The 25,096-nt window shown below is 53.5% G+C and overlaps 1 protein-coding gene across 1 annotated transcript; it reads left to right on the forward strand.

Annotated features, from left to right (window-relative positions):
- Positions 1 to 7,515: 7,515 nt before the first annotated feature.
- LCAT (lecithin-cholesterol acyltransferase) lies at positions 7,516 to 23,037 on the forward strand. The gene is made up of 6 exons (XM_050923371.1): positions 7,516 to 7,615; positions 8,410 to 8,566; positions 15,596 to 15,711; positions 19,246 to 19,341; positions 19,780 to 20,004; positions 22,290 to 23,037. Exons 1-6 carry the CDS (start codon positions 7,516 to 7,518, stop codon positions 22,925 to 22,927), a joined length of 1,332 nt encoding a protein of 443 aa, XP_050779328.1. The 3' UTR covers positions 22,928 to 23,037.
- Positions 23,038 to 25,096: the final 2,059 nt, after the last annotated feature.

Here is a 25,096-nt window from a genome sequence, read left to right on the forward strand (position 1 = left end):
TTTCATACAACAGGCCCTGCATTCCCCGATCATCCTAGTAGCTCTTCTCTGCACCTGTTCCAGTTTGAATTCATCTTTCCTGAACACAGGTGACCAGACCAGCACACACTATTCCAGATGAGGCCTTACCAGTGCCTTGTACAATGGCATTAATACTTCCCTATCTCTCCTGGAAATGCCTTGCCCGATACATCCTAGAACAGCCTGTCTCTGCAGTCAGAGTGTGGGAAGAAAGCCCTCAGTCTGTGGTCATGTGTGTCAGAAAGGCCACCCCTGGGACGCTGTTATCTCCCCTGAGGGGATGGCATGTGAGTGGCATGTTCCATGTATTTGACATGTACTGACATGAGAGAAAACACCATTCTGAGCTCCCTGTGTGAGCAGTATGTGGGAGGCGTGTTGGAAGCATATGATCAGCATATGGGAGGTGAGTGGGCAGTGTTTGGGAGGTGCCTGGGTGTCATGTGAAGGCCGTGTGACATGTTTGGGCAACATGCCAGTGGTGTGTGGATGGTGTGTGGGCAGTGCGTGGCTGGCATGTGGGAGGCTTGTGGATGGCATGCTGCCTCTGAGCAAGTTGTGTGTGTGTGTGTGTGTGTGTGTGTGTGTGTGTGTGTGTGTGTGTGTGTGTGTGTGTGTGTGTGTGTGTGTGTGTGTGTGTGTGTGTGTGTGTGTGTGTGTGTGTGTGTGTGTGTGTGTGTGTGTAGAGAAGGGTTGTGTGCCCTGTCTCCGGTGGGGAGGCAGAGAGATGCAGTGGCTGGGGGCCCAGCCTGCCCTAGTGAGTCCCTGGTACAGGCTGGGCAGGAGGGTTGTGTGCCCATTATGTATAGTTCAGAACTCTGAGCCTGCTGTCAGACTTGCTCAGAGGAGACGGGGCAGCTGTTCGAGGCCAGCAGTGTGCTCCAAGATCTACATCAGGGGTCCCACTCCAGAAGGGGACTATTTTTAAATGCTATGGCCTGGTTGGAGCATTTGAGGAGACAGATGAGAGGGGAAACTGAGGCAGCATGCTGCAGAGCTACAAGGAGCGGCTTGGAAGGCGAGCACCCAGCCACACTGTCCAAGAGGGGGATCAGGATGCCCCACCCGGGTCGCACGCTCTGGCATGCATTGACGACATTAGCATCTCCAGGCAGGGCTGGGAAGACCACCCGAGGCACATATCAGCCATACTACAAGCCCTTCAGGAGGCAGAGCTCACAGCCAACCCAACCAAATGCCAGCTGGCCCGGCGAGAGGTGACCCAAGTAGGAGTGGGGCGGTTGAAACCACTCATTGACAACAAGCAGGCCCTGGCGCAATGTGCCACCCCCATGACAAAATACCAGGTACAGCTGTGATGAACTAGGAATGTTCTTAATGTTTTCTCTGAATACTGTGTTGGTGCCTCAGTGTCCCCTATGCAGTTCTGAAGTATCTAGGTGGTGGAATAAAGGTGTGTGATTGCTGCAGAGCAAAGGGCCAGTGCACCTAAATGCCTGACACTCTGTCTCCTAGCAACTGATGGCCTGGGCCTCTCCTCTGCAAAGGTGCCAGCTGAAGGTGTTGGAGACAAAGGGGTCAGGTGACCTCCTGGCCCGGGAAAGGAGCTGAGCAGAGGAGGAGGGGCTGGAGGGGTTGTTATTCTGGAGGTGGCTGGGGACGAGGAGTGAAGTGCAGATGTGGGGGTGTGGCTCAGTGCCCCCCAGAATGGACTCGGCCGAGGGGTCCGGTTCGCTGTATCTACAAGCTCTGTTTTAGACCCTGTTTCTGTCATTGAATAAACCTCTGTTTTACTGGCTGGCTGAGAGTCACGTCTGACTGCCAAGTGGGGGTGCAGGACCCTATGGCTTCCCCAGGACCCCGCTGGGGTGGGCTCACTGTGGGAAGCACACGGAGGGGCAGAGGATGCTGAATGCTCCAAGGAGAGACCCAGGAGGTGAAGACGTGTGAGCTTCTTGCCCTGAACAAGTCTGCTCCAAGGGAGAGGAGGCTCCCCAAAGTCCTGGCTGGCTTGGTGGGGAGCAGTTCCAGAGCATCACCCGGTGACTCCGTGACAACAGCACTTCCTCGGCCTCGCGGGTTACCATCAGCACTTCATATCCATCGCAGTGCCCTTGACAGACCCCCCTGTGCGTACTCCGGAGGGTGGGCACTGCCTTGTCGCCCCTTTCTCTCATCTTCCTGCAGTGGGCCCTGCGACAGGGCATTCCCCGCCCACCCCTCACCCCAGGCCCTCCGGACCTTTTTATCGGGCCCCTGTTCCGCGAGCCTCCCCAGCCTCTCCACTCCTATATGCCCAGCCGGCTGTGCACCCTGTGGCCAGTTTGCTTCCGAACCACGCCCAGGAACCAACTGTACACGCTCATGCTCCACACGTTGCATTTCCTCACCCTCTCGTCCCGCCCTGACACAAAGTGGCTGGACTATTAACCACTTGTGGAGGGTGAGGAGCGCAGGTGGGCTAGCCTCTATTCCACCTTGGTTCCAAGGCCTGCTGGGGACATTGGTTGACGGCTCCTTCATGGAACCATGAGCACAGGCGTGTATCTGGCACAGTTCATCCCTACATCCAAGGCCTGCCCCTTCTACTGTGTGAGGGAGAACTTGGCACACAGCTATCATGAATGCGCCAGGTTGCAGCCCCTATTCTGGCACTTCCCCCCGCACCTATACCCTTTTTGCACACCCTATCCACGGCCCCACAAAGTCGCGAGACCTCCTCGTCAACCTCCTCCTGGCCTTGGCCAAAGTCATCATCTATAACACCAGGAGGAGGATGCTGGATGAGGGGGGTGCTCTGCGACTGTGGGGCCTATTTCCATTCCTCCCTGGTTTCATGCAGCTGGGCAGAGTTCCACTGGGCAGCATCCACTGGCTTCCTTGACAGCTTTGAGGAGCAGTGGGCACTGTCCGGGCTCCTCTGTTTGGTGTCCCCATCCGGTACCCTTGTTTTGAACCTTTGACCACCACTCCCTACCCTGTTTTCTCATTAGTTGCCCCATGCAATCAGTTGGTTCCTGGGCCCAGTGGTCCCTCTTGCTAGGCTGGGGGAGTGGCCTTTAGAAGTGGGTGGGCTTGTGCCCACCCACCTCCCAGGTTTTCCAATAAGGCCCTTGACAGACCTGGCAAGGAACACTAACCCAAGGAAGGTCCCGTGGTCGGTGACCTGCGAGAGGACCTCCCAGGAGCTAAAGGAGCAGCTGAGCTGAGAACCCATGCTCACCCATCCTAGTTTCACCAAGAAGTTTACATTCCAAACAGAGACCTCCGAAGTGGGCCTAGGCTACCCCAAAACATGGATGAGGAAAAACACCCAGAGTGTACCTCAGCAGGGAGTTGTTCCTGTGAGAAACCACCTACTCAGTCATCAAGAAGAAGGCCCTAGCAGTGAAATGGACGCTCTGAGGTGCTATTTGTTGGGGAATGAATGCCTTTCAGCTAGTGACTGACCATGTGCCGCTACAATGGCTGAATACCATGAAAGACACCAACCCCTGGATTATGCGGTGGTACCTCTCCCGGCAGCTGTACAGCTCTGAAAGCCTTCACCAGGTCGGGTAAGGATCATGAAAACACAGATTTTTTTCCTGAGAGATTGTGTGCACAAGAACCACAGGACCATGCCCCAGCACCGATTCTGAGGGAGGGAGGTGTGACAAGGCGTATTAACCCCTCATTGGACAGGACGGGGGAAAGAAGCAACCCTGGGCTCAGGAGGACCCACTTCTCCCATGCTGAGCATGCTCTGGCTGGAGGCAAGGTTTAAAAGGCAACTGGGCAGCTCGGTCAGGGCTAGGTAGGAAGTGACTCAGGGAAGCTGATGCAAGGCATCATGAGGTAAGCAATAGCCTCCCAGAGCCCTAGGTCAGAATCCAGTGGAGTGGGAGGGCCCAGGTTCCCCTAGCCCACCTGAGAACTGCACCCATAGGTGGAGCTGCTGCCCGTGAACTGAACAAACTAGCTGGGGTTGCTGCTGAGAACTGTACCCATTAGTCAGCGCTGCCCTCGAAAGCAGCATCTAATAGGTGGGGCTGCCACCAGAGATGAGCCATCGGGTGTACCTGCCACCTTAGGCCCTAACTGCTAGGCAAGAGACTCTGCTTCCTGCCCACACACATAGTATGTGTCCATCTGTGGTGACAGCCTCACATGACCACAGGGAAACCTCTTGGGACCCCACAGCTGTTTGCAACCTTTGTTTCCCTTCACAGAGAAGCACTGCATCATTTTTAATGAAGTGGTGGTAGCTCCTATGACCCAAAATCATGCAGAGTTTTTTATTTTGCCTTATCTGTCTCTTTATACATCAGAGTCACTGGGGACTACGAGTCCCCAGTGACTCTGACATCAGTTTCTAACAGTGCAGGCACTCTTGCTTTCAGTTTTCTGGTGGATGAAATGTCAGCAGGTGACAGCCTGTGCTTCCTGGCATCAGAAAAGGTTCAGAGAAGGACAACTAAAATGACTAGGGGTTTGGAATGGGTCCCATATGAGGAGAGATTAAAGAGGCTAGGACTTTTCAGCTTGGAAAAGAGGAGACTAAGTGGGGGATATGATAGAGGTATATAAAATCATGAGTGATGTGGAGAAAGTGAATAAGGAAAAGTTATTTACTTATTCCCATAATACAAGAACTAGGGGGCCACCAAATGAAATTCACAGGCAGCAGGTTTAAAACAAATAAAAGGAAGTTCTTCTTCACACAGCGCACAGTCAGCCTGTGGAACTCCTTGCCTGAGGAGGTTGTGAAGGCTGGGACTATAACATGGTTTAAAAAAGAACTGGATAAATTCATGGAGGTTAAGTCAGTCCATTAATGGCTATTAGCCAGGATGGGTAAGGAATGGTGTCCCTAGCCTCTGTTTGCCAGAGGGTGGAGATGGATGGCAGGAGAGAGATCACTTGATCATTGCCTGTTAGGTTCACTCCCTCTGGGGCACCTGGCATTGGCCACTGTCAATAGACAGGATATTGGGCTGGATGGACCTTTGGTCTCACCCAGTACGGCTGTTCTTATGTTCCCTGGTGCCTTTCCATAATTTAACATATGGATCAGAGTCTGACTTTGCAGCCTTTTTCAGTAGGCACTTTATAATTCTGACACCATCTTCCACCTAAAACCCTGGATTAGGGACTGTGGGGACTAGCAGCTACACGTCTAAACCTGTACTCACTGCAAACTTCTTAAATTCATGCCCACTAAACTGCAGCTGTCTAGCAAAAATAAATCTGATATGCACCTGCTATGACCCTGCTTACTTGTAGTATCTTCTAGTAAGGCTGCCCTAGGGAAGTGAGAATCATCCTCTAGGACAAGTACTAAGTTTTTTCCAGCCAATGTAAACAAATCAATGCCTGCCATGCTCCAGGGGGCCAGTTTTTCCTATGCCACAACATAGGCTCTTTTGCTTAACTTAGCTTGTATTTTTGGCACATGCAACAAGCCTTGACAGGTTCTTCAATGTCACTGTCCATTTGAGGCTAGTGTAATACATCTCTGGCCCTTCTCCTAGAGTTGTCAGTCCCTAAATAATCTTCATGTATCCTTCTTAGCATATTCTTCTGCAACACTTTAGGAATCACCATCCTGGTGCCGCTAAACAGGACCTAGTAGTGACAAACCCACTTCAATTGGAAATAGCCTTCAATACTTTCTGCAGGGCCTCATCCTGAGCCGTAGGTGCAGCAAGCCCAGTCCACACTGCATCTGGGACTGGACAGTCCTTTGTCCCAGGTCCCGATTGTGATCTGGTCTCTTATCAGGTGCTCAGTTAAAATGGCAAGACCGGCTCTTCAGTCTTAGATCAGTCACAAACTCCTCTTGCATTCACTCTTCTTTTTGTTCTCTCTGCTTAAAACCATCTCTCCTAGGGTTCATTTTGACTTGGAGTGCACCACTCCTCACCTATCTGTGCCACAGTTCCATAGTTAGCCTCCCCTGCCTGAGCTAACAGCGCTGCAGAACCAGCTGCTGTCGGAAATAAGGCTACCTTCTTCTCTGCTGGTGCCCATCGCCCACAGACAGAGTCAAGCCTGGTTTAAACCTTCTCCAGTTGTTTCAGCTCTGGTGGGGCTTTGGCCTGCTCCGTTCTTCTACTCAGGGTCTCCTCTCAGTTTGTACCACGTGGGGTTCAGTGATCATGCGGTGCCTGTCAGAACTCTGCTATAGGCAGTGTCTGAGCTCTAGCTGCTCAGCACTGCATAACATGAGCCTCTGCACACTCCAACAACCGGCTCTTGCCAGAGCCTTTTAAAGGTACACTTCCCCACAGGCTGGGCTTCACTCAGGGAACCTTCCTGGCCCCAGGAGGGCCTGGTTTGGAGCGCAATTGCTGGGTGTTAGACACTATAGAGCTAGAACTGAGGCCCGTAGAGGTTCTGGGTTCCCGACACCTCCACATTGCCATGGGAGGCTTAGGTGAGGTACCCACAGGAGGACCCTGTGAGGCTGAGCTCAGCAGGAAGTACCACCCAATGGGACTGGAGTGGCAGCCCCTTACAGTCCCCTGATTGGCCGATACCAGTATATAAACCAGGAAGCCATGCAAGGGAGTTGACTGAGTACCAACACAGACTGACTACCTGAACTCCAGACCCTGTGCTCTGGCTTCTGGCCCCGGTTTGTCCTTGACTTTGCTATTCGATTGCTGTCTGTAACCTGGAGCCTGGTCTCCTGGTAACCCTCCTGATGCCTGACTCAGTTCACCCTCTGACCCGCCTCACAGTGATCTCATGGTACCTGACCCCTGCTCTGACCTATAGGTCTGACCACCCTCGTCCCAGTCATGACACTGTAGCCAGAGCAGCCTCCTGCCTCGGCCCCTCCTGTGCCTGGGTTGGTCTCCCTGTGGCCCTGGTGTCACAGCACCCTAAACCCCCCTGGAGGAGTTGGTGTCCTAGGACAGTCCGTGCTACCAGTGAGACTCAGTGCTGAGTCTCGGAACAGGCTGGGAGCACAGGGCAAGCGCTGGGGTCCCAACTCCAGACCTGAGTCTTCAGTCCTGTCAGCATCCCCAGGCACAGATCCTTGGGTTGCCAGCCCATCCCCACTTTTGGGCTGCTGGCAGAAGCTCTGCCCAGCCCGCCACCCTTGAGTTCCGTGATAACCTTTGGAGTCTGTTATAAATTCCCTTAATAATTATCTAATGTTCTTGTGTGACGTTGTGTCCCGGCGAGCCTGGGGCTCATGGGGGCCAGACAGCATAGCTAGAGGCTGGTGGGCTGGTGGCATTGCATCCAGCTAAATCGCCACCCACAGCTCTGCTGGTGCCCTTCAATCCCAACTGTAGCCACCCAACAGCCCTCGGTCCCCACCCAAGGGCCCCCTTGCGTCAGCCCTGGGCTGCTTTCCTCCTGCCAGGCTGAAATGGGGTGGAGTCCATTAGCCGTGGCAGGAGCCCCAGCTCCTCTGACCAGTCACAGTCTGGCTGTCAGCTTTGCGCCACTGGCTTTTCTGAAGTCCCCTCAACGGTTGACTAATCCCAACCCTCCCCCTGGCTTTTAGGGGAGCCAGGGATGCTTGGCCTGCCGAAAATGGCTTTGGGGCTCATCCGGGAGAGGATCAAAGTGACACCCAAGTGCTGCTGGGGAGAGCGGGCCACCACAGTGCAGCCAGAGCCCGTGGTCTGCACCAGTGCCCAGAGAGACACACCCTCGTAGGGTTTCAAACCAGGGTGAGCTGCACCCATTATTATACCAGTGCTGCGTGTCTACACTGAGGGGCTGCAGGGGGGCAGCTACATTGGTGCAACCCCTGTGCAGCCATGCCCTTGGGGGAGGAGCCCCAGCCTGAGCGCACCCCTGCCAGGCACCCGTATGGTTGCTGCCCCCCTACAGGTGTCCCAGTCTGAACATGTCCCTGCCTGGCACTGTGCAGGCCCCACTCACCTAGGAGAGCCCTAGCCTGAGGGAGCCCCATGGTGACACTAGGCAGCAGCAGAGGCGGCTCTAGACATTTCGCCACCCCAAGCATGGCAGCATGCCGCGGGGGGTGCTCTGCCAGTTGCCAGTCCCGCGGCTCCGGTGGACCTCCCACAGGCATACCTGCAGAGGGTCCGCTGGTCCTGCAGCTCCACTGAAGCCGCAGGTATACTCCACCGAAGCCGCGGGATCAGCGGACCCTCTGCAGGCACGCCTGTGGGAGGTCCACCAGAGCCGTGGGACCTGCAGATCCTCCTGGCGACCGGCAGAGCGCCCCCCGCAGCATGCTGCCCCAAGCACGCGCTTGGCATGCTGGGGCCTGGAGCCGCTCCTGGGCAGCAGGGATGGGGTCTGGCTGATGCAGCCCTCCTGGCACTGCCAATGCTTCCTGAGGGCTGCTGTGGAACCAAGGCAGCCCGGCAGACCCCAAGCAGCAGAGCCCAGGGCCTGTCGTGCTGCGCGCTGGGGTCTGATTGGCTGCTTCCTCTCTGTCTCTGGTTCCTGCAGTGCCCGCATGCCTGGGGAACCAGCTGGAGGCCAAGCTGGACAAGCCAAATGTAGTGAACTGGATGTGCCACCGCAAAACCGAGGACTACTTCACCCTCTGGATAAACCTGCACATGTTCCTGCCGCTTGGCGTCGCTTGCTGGATTGACAACACCAGGTACCTCCCCGACCCCACCCCGGAGCTCCTCTTGGAGGGTCCCTGCCAGCCCTAGCTCGCTGGCACTGTGCCAGCTGGCCCCATAGGGGAGCCCTTTGACTGGCATCGGGGCATTGGATGGACCCACTCACCCAGTGCCATTGAGTGTTGCCCTCTCTCCACACTCGCAGCCACATCAGGCCGGGTCCATCCAGGGCGTCTGAGATGCAGCTTTAGTCAGGGCTGCGGGGAACCCAGCAGCCAGGGCCTCCTGGAACTCCCAGCTACCTCAGCGAAGACAGGATTCTTCTGGGATTGTCTTATGAGCACAGACCTCTGACACCAGCTCAGAGTCCCGGGGCGGGAGCCTTGGCCACGGCAGCCTGCTCGGGACCCAAGCTGCGCAGGCTCCTTGTCTGGGGACTGAGCCCCAGGAATGCAGGGAGGCTGCATGGAAGGAGGTTAAAGTGCAAATAAAGAGCTCTGTTGCACTGGGAGTCGCTTGAGCACTCAGCTAGTGCTTGGGGTAAAAGCCCTGCTCCTGGGAGGGACAGGGGAGCTGGGAGAGCCACAGCCCCCCAAAGAGCAGCAGCTCTGCCCCATCCCTCTGTACGGCCCTGGTGCAGCCATGCCTGAAATGCTGCATCCCCTTCTGGGCACCTCCATCCCGAAAAGCCATCCCCAGGTGGGCGCAATGGAGAGGGAAGCAGAGGAGGTTCACGGGCCGGGGGGGATGGGCTCTGGGGAAGGGCAAAGTGTGGCTACTTGGCTGGGACTGGGGGCTCCTCAGAGGGACACGGCGAGGGTCTGCAAATACCTGAACAGCAGGGAGAAGGTCTGTAGAGCGAGATGGGGTGCGGCGAGGCCTAGAAATGAGCACTAGGAAAATGGAAGTGGAATTAAGGAAAGCTCCTGGCCAGTGAGAGCTCCCATAAATCTAGCGCTTATAAATCTAGAGCCATGGGCTTGCAAAGGCAGGCCACTGAACTCTGACTAGCCCACGTCATTGAATGGTTTCTTAACCTCCGCAGGTGTTATATTCACAGCACACAAACTGAAGTTAGACATGGCTTTATTTCTTAGCCTCCAGAACCCTACCACACCAAAACCAGAGAGAGACAAAGCAGGCTGCTCCCTAAGGCAGAGGGGCCCAAATTACTCTAGGTCAGCTCTTTGCAGTCTGGCTGCTGAAGACCCTCATCACACACTTCCCTACCGTGCCCTCTACCCTGCAAGCAGCCTGGGGAAAACCCCTGAGAACATAATGTGATAGCTTATAATTTTAACAGAGTTTCCAATATACCATTTCAGGCCCCAATTCCGTGTCCTCCCATCTGCATCCAGTGCGGGGTCAGGAGGACTGAGGGGCTGTAAGCAGGGTCCTGCTGTTCCCATGCAGCAGAGATTCAAGCTCTCAATTTGCATGGAGAATACACTGCCTCTTCACCAGCTTCCATCACACCATCTGGGAGCGAGGTGCATTTCCTGGAGATCTGCAAGTGAACCCATTGCCTTGTTAAAATGGGCCTTTTAAGGAATGTTCTATATCTGATCCTTTTCCCATAACCCTCTAGTTCCCAAATGGCTGGTTTGTTATCAGTCAGTTTCCATGTCAGTAAAATTTATCACTAACATTCCTTGACTGTTCATCTAAGGAAGTTAGATTGTAATTAAGCAACGTCAGTCGGTGCTTTTCCTATCTTGGTCACCATTTGCCCTGACTCCCATTCCTTGCAACGGGGCTGTCTCTGCATTCCTTCCCCAAGGAACACTCTAGGCCAGGCTTTGCACTCTCCCAGCCTCTACCCTGTGCTGCATGGCTGTTCCACCATGCTGGTACAGCTTCTGGGGCTATCAACAAAGACAAAAGACATGGACAGACATGAGCTGCCCCAAGGGGGGGCTAAGGCTCTCTCTTCAGCTCCTTCTGGGAAGCTTTGGCCCCAATTGGGCTCACAGGCTAATACGGAAGAATAGTCCCATCAAAAGTGGATCAGCATTGTGACCCTCCTTTTCTTCAGGGAGGAGTTGGGAGGCAGTGGTCAGCTGAGGAACTCCTGCCTTGCTCCAGGGGCTGAGGACCAAAGATCTGCTCACCCACCAGCTATGCTGGGTTTGCCCTTTTTAAGCTCCTCCCTCCAACTCTGATGCCTCTCACAGGTGTGATAGAGTGGGGCCACTCGAGCCCACAAGAACTCATTAACTCTGTGCTACCCAGTGTGGGGTCTGTATACCCCATCACAGGAACCAAAGCTACCAAATAGGATTGAAGATTAAAAAACTAGAATGATGTAAAATTAACATGGACCACATTACATGGATTAAAAACTGGCTAACTGATAGGTCTCTAAATGTAACTGTAAAGGGGGAATTGTCACTGAGGGGGTGTGTTTCCAGTGGGGTCCAGCAGGGATCAGCTCTTGGACCTATGCTATTTAAAATTTTATCAGTGGCCTGGCAGAAAACATAAAATCATCACTGATCAAGTTTGCAGGTGACTCAAAAATCGGGGAAGTGGTAAATAATTACTAGGACCAGTCACTGAGTCAGAGCGATCTGAATCTCTTAGTAAACTGGCAAGTAAACTTAGTCGTACTGTCATAACATTTCTTCCCAGATCTGGACCTTAGCGTCCAAAATATGGGTGTTAGCATGAAAACCTCCAAGCTTAGTTACCAGCTTAGACCTGGTAACGCTGCCACCAGCTAAGAATTATACAGTGCCTAGCTCACTGTGGGCTCCCCAAAACCTTCCCTGGGGGACTCCCAGACTCAGATGCCTTGAGTCTTACAACAAAGGGAAATAACCCCCTCCCCTTGTTTCCTTGTTACTTCTTCCCAGGCTCCCCTCCCTGGACGACCCTAGGAGATTCCCTGCTTCCAGTCCTGGAAACACAAGTACCGAGAGATCTAATCTCTCCCCCTCACCCAGAGGGTTGCAAAGTCAGGCTTAGTAAATCTAACACAAAGAGATTTTCCCCTTGACTTCTTCCTCCCACCAATTCCCTAGTGAGCTGCAGACTCAATTCCCTGGAGTCCCCACTAAAGAAAAACTCCAACAGCTCTTAAAAAGAAAGCTTTATATAAAAAGAAAGAAAAAAGGACATTAAAAATAGGCTCTGTATCAAGCTGACAATATACAGGGTCAATTGCTTAAAAGAAAAATGAATAAACAGCCTTATCCAAAAAGAATACAATTTAAAACATTCCAGCAACTACACACATGTAAATACAAAAGAAAACAATATAAACCTATTGTCTTACTATCCTTGTACTTACAACTTGGAAACAGAAGATTAGAAAGCCAGGAGATAGAAAAATCACTCTCAGAGCCGAGAGGGCACAGACACAAGACAAAGAACAAAGAACTCACACCCAAACTTCCCTCCACCCAGATTTGAAAAAGTCTTGTTTCCTGATTGGTCCTCTGGTCAGGTGTTTCAGGTTACTCCTTTCCAGGTGAAAGAGACATTAACCCTTAGCTATCTGTTTATGACATGCCCCCCAAATTGCAGACAGTGGGGAACCTCACTGGCAGCGATTTCTTCCTAGAACTTTAAAATAAACAGATTAATACAACACATGCACCTTTACATATACCACTAAGTATATAACTAACAGACTTGTACATTTTAAGAACACTTTTTAACTACTGGATTGTGGGAAACTCTCACGGGAGGGAGCATCAGCTACCTTGTTAGAAGCTGCTGAAATGTGCTGAATTTCAAAATCAAAATCTTGGAGAGCTAAACTCCAACGAAGAAGTTTCTTGTTGTTCCCGTTGGCAGTATGAAGCCACTTTAGCGCTGCATGGTCAGTTTGTAGCTGGAACCGCCGTCCCCAAACATATGGGCGTAGCTTTTCCAGGGCGTACACAATGGCGTAGCATTCCTTTTCACTGACTGACCAGTGACTTTCCCTCTCAGACAGTTTCTTGCTGAGAAACACGACAGGATGGAAGTTGTGATCTGTTGCTTCCTGCATGAGAACTGCTCCTATACCACGCTCAGATGCATATGTGGTTACTAGGAATGGCTTGTGAAAGGGGCCATTAGCACAGGGTCAGGCATGAGCATTGCCTTAAGTTGGGTAAAGGCCTTTTGACACTCATCAGTCCACTTAATTGCATTCGGCTGGGTCTTTTTGGTTAGGCCGGTCAGTGGGGCAGTGATTTGGCTGTAGTGTGGTACAAATCGCCTGTAATACCCGGCCAAGCCTAAGAAGGATTGGACCTGTTTCTTTGACTTTGGGACAAGCCACTTTTGGATAGCATCCACCTTGGCCTGTAGGGGGTTTATGGTTGCTTGACCCACCTGGTGTTCCAGGTAAGTCACTCTGTTTTGGCCTATTTGACACTTTTTGGCCTTAACAGTTAGTCCGGCCTGCCTGATGCGCTCAAAGACCTTTTCCAGGTGTTCTAGGTGTTCGGGCCAGGAATCAGAAAAAATGGCCACATCATCGAGGTAGGCAACTGCATATTCGCCCAGTCCTGCTAGTAGACCATCTACCAGCCTCTGGAAGGTGGCGGGTGCATTTTGAAGGCCGAAAAGAAGGACATTAAATTCATACACCAATCGGGGAAGTGGTAAATAATTACTAGGACCAGTCACTGAGTCAGAGCGATCTGAATCTTTTAGTAAACTGGCAAGTAAACTTAGTCGTATAAAAACACAAGCAAACCCTATAGGTTTTAATATGGCTAAATATAAACTTATACATCTAGGAGGAAAGAATGTAGGCCACACTTCCAGGATGGGGGACTCTATCTTGGGAAGCAGTGACTCTGAAAAAGATTTGGGAGTTGTGGGGATGATCAGCTTAACATGAGCTCCCAGTGTGAGGCTGTGGTCAAAACAGCTAATGCAGTCCTGGGCTGCATCAACAGGGGAATTCTGAGTATGAGCAGAGGTTATTTTACCTCTGTATTTGGGACTGGTCCGACCGCTGCTGGAATCCTCTGTCCAGTTCTGGTAGCCACACTTCAAGAAGGATGTTGATAAATTAGAGAGGGGCCCAAAAAGAGCCAGGAGAATGATTAAAAGATAAGAAAACCCGCCTTGTGGTGATAGACTCAAAGAGCTTGGTATATTTAGCTTAACAAAGAGACGGGAACAATGATTTAATAATGTAGTGGAGAAAGGTCTAACACGAGCTGATGGCAGGAAGTTGAAGCCAGACGAATTCAGACTGGAAATAAGGGGTCAGTTTTTGACAGGGAGGATAATTAACCGTTGGAACAGTTTAGCAAGAGGCGTGGTGGATTCTCCATCACTGGCAATTTTTAAATCAAGATTTGATATTTGTCTAAAAGACCTGCTCTAGGAATGATTTTGCGCTGGTTTCTGGCCTGTGCTCTACAGGGGGTCAGACTAGATGACCCAAGTGGTCCCTTCTGGCCTTGGAAAATTACGAGTCTGTGACAACACTCCTGCCCGCAGTGAAGACGGACACTATGTGGCTAGTGGAAGAGGCATCCCTAGCGGATAGCTGCTGTTTCCCTTTGTTTCCAATGGGACTGGTGCCACAAGCTGCCTTTGGGAAAATGGCTCCCATTCCTCAGAGGTTTCGCTGGTATAGCTCTCTGCCTTCAGTATCTTCACTGTTAGCATTGGACAAGCTGATGTTTAGAGGGTCACCGTAGCTCCTCGAGCTCAGGTGATAGAGGTCTGGGCTGGGATCTATTCCTGGCTCTGGGAGGGGGCATGGGCTAGTGGTTAGCAGCAGTATTCTGAATGGTAACATGTCTGCGACTGGGGTCTGCTGTTAGAGACCTGGCTTCTATTCCCAGAGTGACTGGCGATCGCCTCAGTTACCTCATTTGTACGATAGGGAGGCTGGCTCTTACCTATCCCCAGGTGTTGCTCGATGTGAGTAGACGATGACTCCAGAATTGACCTCATGGTCTCCTGGCTCCCACCACAGTGCACCTTCCCCTAGGCTGTTTTAATGAGGACTGCTTCCTCCTCCCCCAAACAGGGAACCTGCTTCGGTTACTCTGTGGTACACGTGAGGGCTCCGCTAGCTGTGTGAACGTGAGGCCGCTGCTGAGTTGAGGTTGCTGGATTGTTTCCAGCGGGACCGAAGCCACAGACTGCGTTCGAGGAAGAGGGCTGCCCCCTGTGTTCTAGGGTTAGGAAGCTGTCAGAAGAGATCCCATGTGACGGCGCTTAGCTCAGCTGGGAGGAGATGGCCAGGGTTCCCGGGGTTGAGACACTCTGAGTTCCAGGGCCAGGGGCTCTCCAGCGTGTTAAAGCTGTGCAGCTTGGACAGAGTCCTCTGCCCTGAGAGCCAGGCCTGGCCCGGCGGCCACAGGTCAGAGCTCAGCACTCGACAGCTCCCCCATCCCGGAGCACAGGCTCCATTGTGCTGGAGTTGGGAAGGGTAGAGATGGATTCACCAGGCCTCTCCATGCAAGCAATGAACCCCCTCTTCCCTGCAACCTCAGACATAGGTGCTCCTTCCTTGTCCCCACACACCAGAGGGGGAGTCTGGAGGGCATCCCTGCCCCCCCAGACCTGAAATCCTCCTACATAAACAAAACCTTTACCTTTGACGAGTCAGGCTGGGTCAGTGTGGCAAGCCCTAAAAAGCCAGGAAATGCCAAGTTATGGGGCACCTCTTCCCCATCCCTTAACCCCACACAGCAGGTCTCCTGCATTGTCACCAGGGGTTTCTGCCTCTAGCTGACCAGGACTCATCTCTGCCCATTGCAACGCACCTGAGCCGCTCTAGCTCACCTGGGAGGGCTGGGGCCGATGCTGGAATCCCTGGGTGAGATCCTCTGGCCCGTGATTTACAGACTGGTCACAATGTGCTCCTGGAGCCTGAATACCCATGAATAACACAAACTCTTAACAGCCACCTCATCGGCTATTCAGGGCTGACACGTGCCCTGTGGCGAGCAATGGGCCACAGAAACAAGCCCTCTTCACAACCCCCAGCCTGAATTCCCAAGCAGGGTGTTTCCTGTGCGGGATGGGGGTTACCTGGATTTCTGTCCCCACCCAGAGGATCTGCCACCCACCTGCCATCTCCTGTCCTGTCCCTGCAGAGTGGTGTATAACCGCAGCACCGGCAAGATGTCCAACGCGCCCGGGGTGAAAATCCGTGTGCCTGGCTTTGGCAAGACCTACTCTGTGGAGTACCTGGACAAGAGCAAGCTGGCAGGTGAGGGGCGCCCTTCTCCCAAAGTGTCCTAGGTGAGGGATCACCAGGGTCTGGGGGGAGCTCCCGAGGGTGCTGATCCTGCTGCTGCTGCCCAGCAGTAGAAAAGGGTCCTGGCTGCTGCAGGATTTTCCCAGGCCTGGCTTTGCAGGGCTCTCTTGAGCACAGGACTATTACCCCTTATCCCTGAGTCTGTCCCAGCTCTGGGACCTTTGCACATCCAGACCCCACAGCCGGGAGGGGGCGGTGGGAAGCTGAAAGCCAGGGGAGGCGAGATCTCTGCAAAGTGACCTGTGTCTGAGAGGAGAGGGCTGTCCAATGCCACTAGGGAGTGAGGGGACCCAGAGCACAGTGCCCAGAACGCACTGAGCCAGCATCTCTGCCCAGAGGAACCCAGACACTGGGCAGGCCAGACAGGAGCTTGCCCACAGCCAGGAAGTGAGGAGGAACGCAGTCTGGGTGAAGGGCCAGGGGCCCCTGTGATGCTTTGGGGTTCAACCCAGGCCAGCGAGAGACTACGTCACCACATGCCCCACAACTCTGGGTGCCTGGAATGCTTTGCCGTGTGGCTCACAATCTGGACACCCACAGCCAGCAGACAAGCCAGCAGGTCACACCTTGGCTTCCACAGGGTGCCCCCAGCCCCGAATTTCCCCCAACCCATCTGCCCTGCACTGCCCAGCCCATTCCTAGAGCACTCACAGAAGTAATCAAGTTTGCTGCTCCTTTAAAGAGACAGTAAACAGTAGCTCCTTAATTTAACTAGGGATTGTCTGACACTCGTGTGCCAATCACAGCACTGTCAGATCATATTTTAAAAAAAACAAGCACATTAAACAAAAAGCCATAGGGTTAAGTGCAGGGCTGATGGGTTGGGGGAAATTCGGGACTTTAGGGGCTGCAGCCCACGGCCCCAGGCTAAGGAAGGCCTTGGCACAGCAGGGCTCAGGCAGGCTGCCTGCATGCCGTGGCCCCACGCGGCCAGCTGCTGGTATGACACTGAGTCCCCTGGTGGGGGCGGGGGGTGGGCAGAAGGTGGCTCCGCACGCTGCCACCATCCCATGCAGCTCCCATTGGCTGGGGGTGGCACTTGTGGGTGTGGGCAGCACACAGAGACACACTCTCCCCCTCATCCCAGGGGCCACAGAGACGTGCCAGCAGCCAGTCACTTCGAGGAGCGGCATGGGGCCACGGCATGCAGGCCGTCTGCTGGCCTGCCTGTATCCCTTCTACTTGGTAAAAGCAGCAAAGAGTCCTGTGGCACCTTATAGACTAACAGATGTTTTGGGGCATGAGCTTTTGAGGGTGAATATGCACATGCATCCAACGAAGTAGGTATTCACCCACGAAAGCTCATGCTCCAATACGTCTGTTAGTCTATAAGGTGCCACAGGACTCTCTGCTGCTTTTACCAAGCAGAAGGGATACAGATAGGAAGGGTTACAAGCAAACAAAAGCAAAAATACATTTCTGAGACTAAAACTTAATTCCAGCAAGTGACAGGCTTTGCCTGAGCAGGTTTCTCACTTTGCCTCAGCTCCCAGAGATGGTGGAAGGATCCAACATTCTGTGATTTCAGAGCGCTGGCACTTACTCCCTCACGTGATAGATGCTAAAATGGCTTTTTCTCTCTCCTCTCATTCCCCGTGGAGTGGTCTTTTCCCAGGTACCCTCCAGATGGCTTTGTTTACCTTTCCTGTAAAGGTGCCTTCATTGTCTCTGCCTGATGACCAGACAAGCAAATCCATGTTCCTTTGTCTGGGACAGAGCGGGTTATGCGTTGCTTACCAAACACATGTTAAGAACATTATTCTCGCACACATTTATAACTCTGTGTACACACCCCGTATGTACACCACACAGTGAGTGTCGGAACCAGAGTGTTACCAGGTTGTATGTACAGGTTATGACAACAGTGAGTTAGATAACTGAGTCTCAGGCCTGGCACAGAGCAGTCTGTCACCCGTCCCGTAGGATTAGTCACTGGCTACTCTGCAGACGTTGGTTCAAAGTCCCCCTGAGCCCACAGACTGAGGGGCATCTTTCCTGCGCTTAGCATTCGTGCTCCCCTAGTGGTTGCTTCTCCCCCATCTGGGTCACCCAGGCCAGTAGAGGGTTCTGCCACCCCTAAAGGTGGGAAACCAGGTCTCTTACCATCCTGACTCTTCTGTCTCACAGCAGAGTGCTGGCCCCTGGCTACCCTCAGCTGTGCCAGCATCTCACTGCACCTTACAATTTTTGAGCCACAGAACCATCCAGCTGTGCCTCAGTTTCCCTGCTTTCAGTGGCATTCTGGCCCACAGCTGTGCCAGAGTCTTACCACTCCCAGCACTCTTCCCTATCCTCAGTGGGGCATTAACCCACAGCTATTTACTTAGCTATGGCAGGGTCCCCCACTCCTAGCAGATCCTGCCACAGACACACTCAACCCAGACTCAGTTTCCCCGGTGAGGGTTTGCCCCCTCGACCACTGAGTCTGGCCGTGGCAGGCTTGTATCTAAGCCCTCAGTCTCAACCCTGTCACATTGTTACAGAAAACAACACATCAAAAAAATCACTTCCCACATTCCCCCCATCAGAATCCCAGAGTAACCTTTAGTGTCCAGAATGCCTCAGGCTACAGGCAGAGTGATGGGGTCCATCATACACACATCTGGTGGTCTGCTAGCCCCTGATCAGGCATGCCATTATGTCCTTCCTCCTGGGTCCCATGGGAGGGACTTGGCCCTCCTCTTCTGTGTGAGCTGCCTGCGTTGGTCCTGGTCAGCAAGCCTGGCCTCCAGCTCCATACAAGCATGCAGGACAGGTTATCTGCTGCCTCGTTATGTGTGATATTCTTGCAGTGTCATGCTCCACCATAGCAGCTTGGAATTGGATCCCTTGGTTTTGTGCAAGCAAAGCAATGAGGAGTGGTCAGTTGGGACCCTGAACTTCTTGTTAAAGAGAAGCTGCCTGAGTGCAGATAGCCTAACCGGGTGCAGGGGGGAAGGGTTGTTAGTTTCCTTTGATTGCATTAGTATAGCACCTAAATCAACATCTGGTGCATCTGTACAGAGTTCAAAATCTGGACTAGCCAGAAGAGGGTTTTCTTCACCTTATCAAAACCCTCATGAGATGCTACACCTGTGTCTGGCTTTGTCTTGTTACAGTTTCCAAGAGGTAAGATCAGAAAGCATCCGTAATTTCACCTACAGCTTTGTGACATACATTTCACAGTGGTATTAACAACCGGAGTGTTGTTAGATTCCAAATGATCTATTACGTGTCACCTTTTAAATAAATATCATGGCAGCAGTACGTGGCTGGGGACCCCCAGCTCCCACGCTGTGTCTGCACCAGGAAGTGCTATCTGTCTCCCCCTCACTCATTCACTCTCTGGGCTGCCGCCAACTCCCATGCTATGTCTCTAGAGCCTTCCAACCTCCACCCTGTACCTCCCTGGAGCCCCACAAGCCTTGCCCTGTATCTCTGGGGGTCCCCCTACCTCCATGCTGTCTCTCTTGGGGTCCCTCCAATCTCCGTGCTGTCTCTCTGTAGGTTACCTATACACCTTGGTGCAGAACCTGGTGAACAACGGCTACGTGCGGGACCAGACAATACGGGCTGCCCCCTACGACTGGAGGATTGGACCCAGTAAGTGCAGGGTTGGGACCAGCTTCCACCTCAGTCCAGACAGTCAGGGAGGGAGGCGGAAGGGCACCCACACAGGTATCTTGGCGCCCAGGGAGAGCCCTGTGCCCAGGAGGGAGACCAGGCCAGAAAGCCTGACAGGGAGCAGTGTGAGAGCGCCTGAAAGAGACACCCTTGAGGGGAGGGGGGGCCATGCTGGGAGAGATGTGGGAGGAGGAACCCCGCAGGGAATGATCATATCGTTGGGACAGGGGGGGACCCAGCAGGGAGTAATTCTCTCATGGGGGGGGCCTGTATGAGTGCCCCCCAGTGCGTTTCCTCTTCTGCCTCCACTGGAGGGTCCAGGCCTGGGTTCCTGTGTCTCTCATTGTGCTGGGTTCTAGGGACTTGCCCCCGGCTGGGCTCCTGCTGGCCCATGGCACGATGCCCCTCTCTCCCCAGACCAGCAGCCTGACTATTTCCAGAACCTGAAGGCGCTGATTGAGGAGATGCATGACACCTACCAGAAACGGGTCTTCCTGCTTGGACACAGCATGGGCAACCTCAACATCCTCTACTTCCTGCTGCAGCAGCCCCAGGCCTGGAAAGATCGGTTCATTGCGGGCTTCATCTCCCTCGGTGCCCCCTGGGGTGGGGCCGTCAAGGCCATGCTCGTCCTGGCCTCCGGTGGGTAATGGCTCCCACTGTCCACTTCCTGCCTTCCCTTCACGGAGCAATGGGGAGGTGTGAATCTGTTGTAGAGCCCCCAGGGTGGGCAAAGGTCTGCAAACGGCTCCATCAGGAGCTCGCCAACCACCTGGAGTCTGACCGCAGTGCCCCTGAAGGAGCAGGCGTCCAGTCACAGGGAGCCTGTCTAGGGTTTGCTGTGGGTAGCATTGCCTCACTGGCCAGGGACGAGCACTTCAGAGCAGACAGGGGAGGAAACGCCTGTTGTAGAAACAGAACAACAGTAAAAAGACTCCCACTGAAGCTCTACCTGCTATTGCCTGCACGCACAATGCACACCCGCCTCCCAATTCACTCCACTTACAGCTCCTTGGGAAACAGTTCCCTCACCCCAAAATAGCCCCTTGCCTGGTGGTTAGGGCAGGCAGGTAGGATGCAGGAGACCCAGGTTCAAGACCCTGCTCTACCTGATTTTGGGGAACTTGAACTAAGCTCTCCCTCCTCCTGGGTGAGAGCCCTAATCAGCAGGCCAGGGGCTATTCTGGGGCATGCCTCTCTCAGACTCTCTTGTTGAAGTTCTTCCACTTTGTGTAAATAATCCCTGGGCCAGAGAAACTGACTCTATAACCCTGCATCAGGGCACTCCCCTAGAATGGCAGAGACGTGAACCTGTGTCTCCTACATCCCAGGTGTGCACCCACCCCAGCGGCCTACAGAGCCTGGCGGTTTTGTTCTCTGGCCTGATGACTTGTAGTTATACAACGTGGCCCATTGGCTGGTCTGGGGTAGGTCTCTCACTCCACCAGAAATTCCATCATGCACCAGAGTCCTCTCCTGATGAAACCTGCATCACAGCCAATGAGTCCCCATTGAAACAAATTGACATTTATCAAAAAAAAAATTTTGTCAAGAGTTTTTTTGACCAGCCCTATGCCCACCCTCTCTCACCAACTGGCTCCATTCCCCCACACCCAACCCTGCCAACACAGTCGGTCCCTTCTCCATTGTGTCTGTACTCTCTTTATACCACGTTCAGAAGATGAGGAAACCAACAGATGCAGCTAGGGTCCAAAGAACGAACTAAGCAAGGCCTAGCTCTGTGTATAAGCTGCTGCTCTGACAGGGCTCTGGTGGCTTCTGCTGCAGAAGACAGGGAGGTCCTTTAAACTATTTCCTCTACATGACACCTCCCCACTCTAATCCTCCCCTAGCCCTACCCGCACGAGTTCAGAAACACCTCCCCACACACCACCTTCCCTGAGAGGCAGAACCTCTCTACTTCCCACCCAGTCTCTCTCCCATTCAGAACACGACTGAGCCCTCACCCAGTATTGTCAACCCCAGAAGTTCTAAAATCATGATTTGGACCTGAACAAGTCATGAGAGTGGCTTAAAAATCATGACATTTTGAAAAAAAAAGACATTGTAGGTGCTTTTCCTTTGCCCTCTGTTCTATGAGCCTTTAGGACTGCATTAGAGTCATGTTTTCATGCCTTTCTCCACAACAAGGAGGGTCAGAAACTTACTTTTGGTTTAAAGGATGCTGACATTCTCCGGAATAATCACAGGACTCCATGAGCAGGGTCTTTTCAAAATACGCCAAATATGGCAAGACTTGCAGTAAAACCAGGAGAGTTGGCTCTTCTGACCAACACCCTTGGAAACACCCTCCCCCTGCAACACACACACAGAGACAGCTTAGAAAACCTAACACAGGCTTAGGACTCTTTCTCTTCCTGCTGGACACCCAGCACTACCAGCTGAGAAACTCCCCCAGCACAAAACCTTGTCCCCATACCCCCAACACACACACTTCTGGTTGGGCTTAGAGAAGCAGGGACAGATGCCCAGCAGGGAAGGAGTGGTGTGGGGGATTCATAGGGAGCGCTCCCCCCTTAGAGTTAGTGCTGACCCCAATGCCCCAGTGCGGCGCTACAGGGTACTGTGCTGCAGCAGGGCAGGGAGCTCTGTAGGGGGCGCCCTCCCCATGCAGTCAGAACTGACCCCAGTGCTACAAGGTGCTGAGGGCTGTGCTGCAGGATGTTCCATCATTTGGATTAGCCAATAATTCAATAGTTTTACCTCAAAACAATATTTCTCTTGGCCTCCTGCCCTGAATTACAGCGTATCTGTTGAGTAGCAGCCTTGCCCGCCCCCAGTGATGGCTGCATTTCAGTAGTGAATGTTTTCTGTATATATAGTCTGTACACGGCTTTGGGACCCTTGGGACATCTGTTAATTTTGCTAGAGCTGCTGTTCCTGACGAGTGCCTTTGTGAACTGTAGGAGATAACCAGGGCATCCCGATGGTCACAAGCATCAAGCTGCGTGAGGAACAGCGCATGGCCACCACAAGCCCCTGGATGTTCCCGACCAACATAGCCTGGCCCGAATCACATGTCTTTATCTCCACGCCATCCTACAACTACACATACCGGGACTACCGGCGCTTCTTCCTCGATGTCAACTTTGAGGATGGCTGGTACATGTGGAATGACACCAAGGACCTGCTGAAGGGGCTGCCTCCTCCTGGCGTGGAGACCTACTGCCTCTACGGCACAGGCCTCCCAACAGTGGAGACTTACATCTATGACGAGCACTTCCCCTATGAGGACCCCGTGGACGTGGTCTATGGGGACGGGGATGACACCGTCAGCACCCGCAGCATGAAGCTGTGCAACCGATGGGCCAAGCAGCAGGAGCAGCGAGTGCATGTGATGGAGCTGCCAGGAGTGGATCACCTCAATATGGTTTTCAACAACCAAACACTGAGCTACATCAACGAGATTCTGCTGGGCAGCTCCCAGGCCAGTGCGGAAGAGCAGCGAGGGCAAAAGACCCTCTTCCCACCCAACCCGGAACCAACACGGGCCAGGAAGAACCTCTCTGGTCGGAGGGCCACTAAGAACCCCAAAATGAACTGAAGGCAGTGAGGGTCAGCTTTGCTCCCAACCAGCTGCCCTCCAGCAAAGGGTTCAAATCTGAGTGCCTGTGGAGGGCAAAGCAGCACCCACTCCTGCTATGACTGGCTTTTGTTTTGTGAATGGTGATTAATTACACATTAGAGGCTTGTTACTTGCATATTATCAGATGGGTAATTAACTACATTGCCAGCTAATTCCATCACGCTGGCAGGTGTCACCATGACACTGCCATCACTGGCCAGCTAGTGTAATGCCAACAGACCCCAGTTGTTGGCAGGTGGGATCGAACCTGGGACTTGCGAAGTTTAGTGTGTGAGCCTCTACTGCATGAGCTAAAAGCCACGTGGCTCTTAGCCAAGGCTGTAGCAGACTCATTAATCTCTAGGTGATCTAGGTGCCACTAGCCGGAGAGAGCACACCACACTCACCAAGCCACTCTGGCCACAGGACAGTCCCAGCCTGTGCCAGGTCTGAGCTGTGCCCCCTTGGTCCCTGTGCTGGGCTTGCAGCAGCCAGGCTTGGATTTGCACCCCAGAAATCTGCACCCCAGTGGCGCTGCAAAGCAGGGGCCTCACTGAGAAGCTGAGCTGTTCAGCTCAAAGAGAACGAATCCTGCCCCCATCCTAGAGCCAGAGAGCCACAGGCAGCTGGGTAACTGAGTGCATGTGCCAGGCCCTTTAAGGTCTGTGACTGAAGCTGACTGCAGTGAGGGGCCAGTGTCCCACGTCTGGGTTCTCACCAGGCTGTGCACAGGGACCAAAGGGAGCACTCTCCCTCGTGACATTCAGACAGCATCTGCCATTGCACAAATGGTCACTGTTCTCTGCAGTAACTGTCCAAAGCGCTCTGCTTCCAGGCATGCCCTTATTGCCGGCTGTAGCGGCACACACCTCTGAGGCTGGGCCTTTGCTAACTGCGGCCATCACAAGCCTACCATCACTAGGCCTAGTGGGAAGCATTGCTGCAGGAGACTGAGAGCTGCCTCTGGCCTGTGGGAGAAGCACCTCCCTGGAAGGATCCGCTGGAGCAGGGGGCTGGCCCCTGCATAAAGCACTGAGTCCAGGCTAGGATCACTCCAGCCAGCCCAGGCTGGGGCTTGCAGAGCAAGCAGTGGCCTTGACGTGCTTACCCAGGGCAGTGAGGAATGCTGTGTAAACATCTCTTTGCCAAAGGTACCCCCGTTTCTCTCTCCGAAGGTGTCAGAGTCCCAGGAGAGCCTGTTGTGCATACTGCTGAGAGTATCCAAATGCTGAATCCCCATGTGCTTTAAGCTGCTGGAGTCTGAACAGAGCCCAGGGACTGCCCTTACTGGGGGTCTCTAGACCCACTCCTGGGGTGCAGATCCTCTGTCTTAGCACCCCCTCGCCATTGCTCTTTACTAAATTGCATTAGAAATGCACAGGTCTATGCAAAAACACTAAACCTCCACGCTGTTCCCTGCCTCACTATCCTCACCACTCCCGAGCATTCTTTGAGCTGGGGTCACAGTCCTCTAGTCTAGAGGCATCCAGGGTCCTTCTCCTGCAGTGCAAGGCTGGTCTCGCTCCCCATGCAGGTCAGCATGCTCTCACCTTAGGGCGTCCCGCACCTAAACCGGGCTCCCATCCCACTGCTAGGAGCCTGTGCGTCTCTTTCTATCTCCTGCCAAGAACTCCCTGTGCAGCTCTGTAACTATTCCCTTGACCCATGCCAAACGTTGTGAGTTTTAAGGTCCAGCATCCACACCTTAGGGGCTTTCTTCTGGGCTGTGGGGGGGTGTCTTCCACTCTTCACATGCAAGCCCCCTCTTACAAGCTTGGGGGAAATTGATTTTCCAGCTTCAGCCAAGCTCCTTAGCCTAGCCTGTCATGAGGTCCCTGGGTCTGGTCTATGCCCCAGCCTGTAACCAGTCTGCTGGGAGTGCCTCTGTAGTGGGCCAGGCCCCAAGGCCCCACACCGTTCCACCGGGGCAGGCCTGTGCCCTCCAAGACGGAGAGACTGGGCTGTCGGCACCAGTGACCCCGTCTCTCTTCGTGGCTCCCTACACCGAATCCAGCTCAGCCAGACTCCTGCGGGAGATCTGTGCTGTCCCCCATCAGGGTGCAGTGCTGTCAGTAAGTATTCACAGCGACACAGGCAGCCTCTCCAAACCAGGGTACCACTGACTGGTCACCTGGCTACAGAACCTGA

Source organism: Gopherus flavomarginatus, chromosome 14 (assembly GCF_025201925.1).
Source record: "Gopherus flavomarginatus isolate rGopFla2 chromosome 14, rGopFla2.mat.asm, whole genome shotgun sequence".
Lineage (NCBI taxonomy): Eukaryota > Metazoa > Chordata > Testudines > Testudinidae > Gopherus > Gopherus flavomarginatus.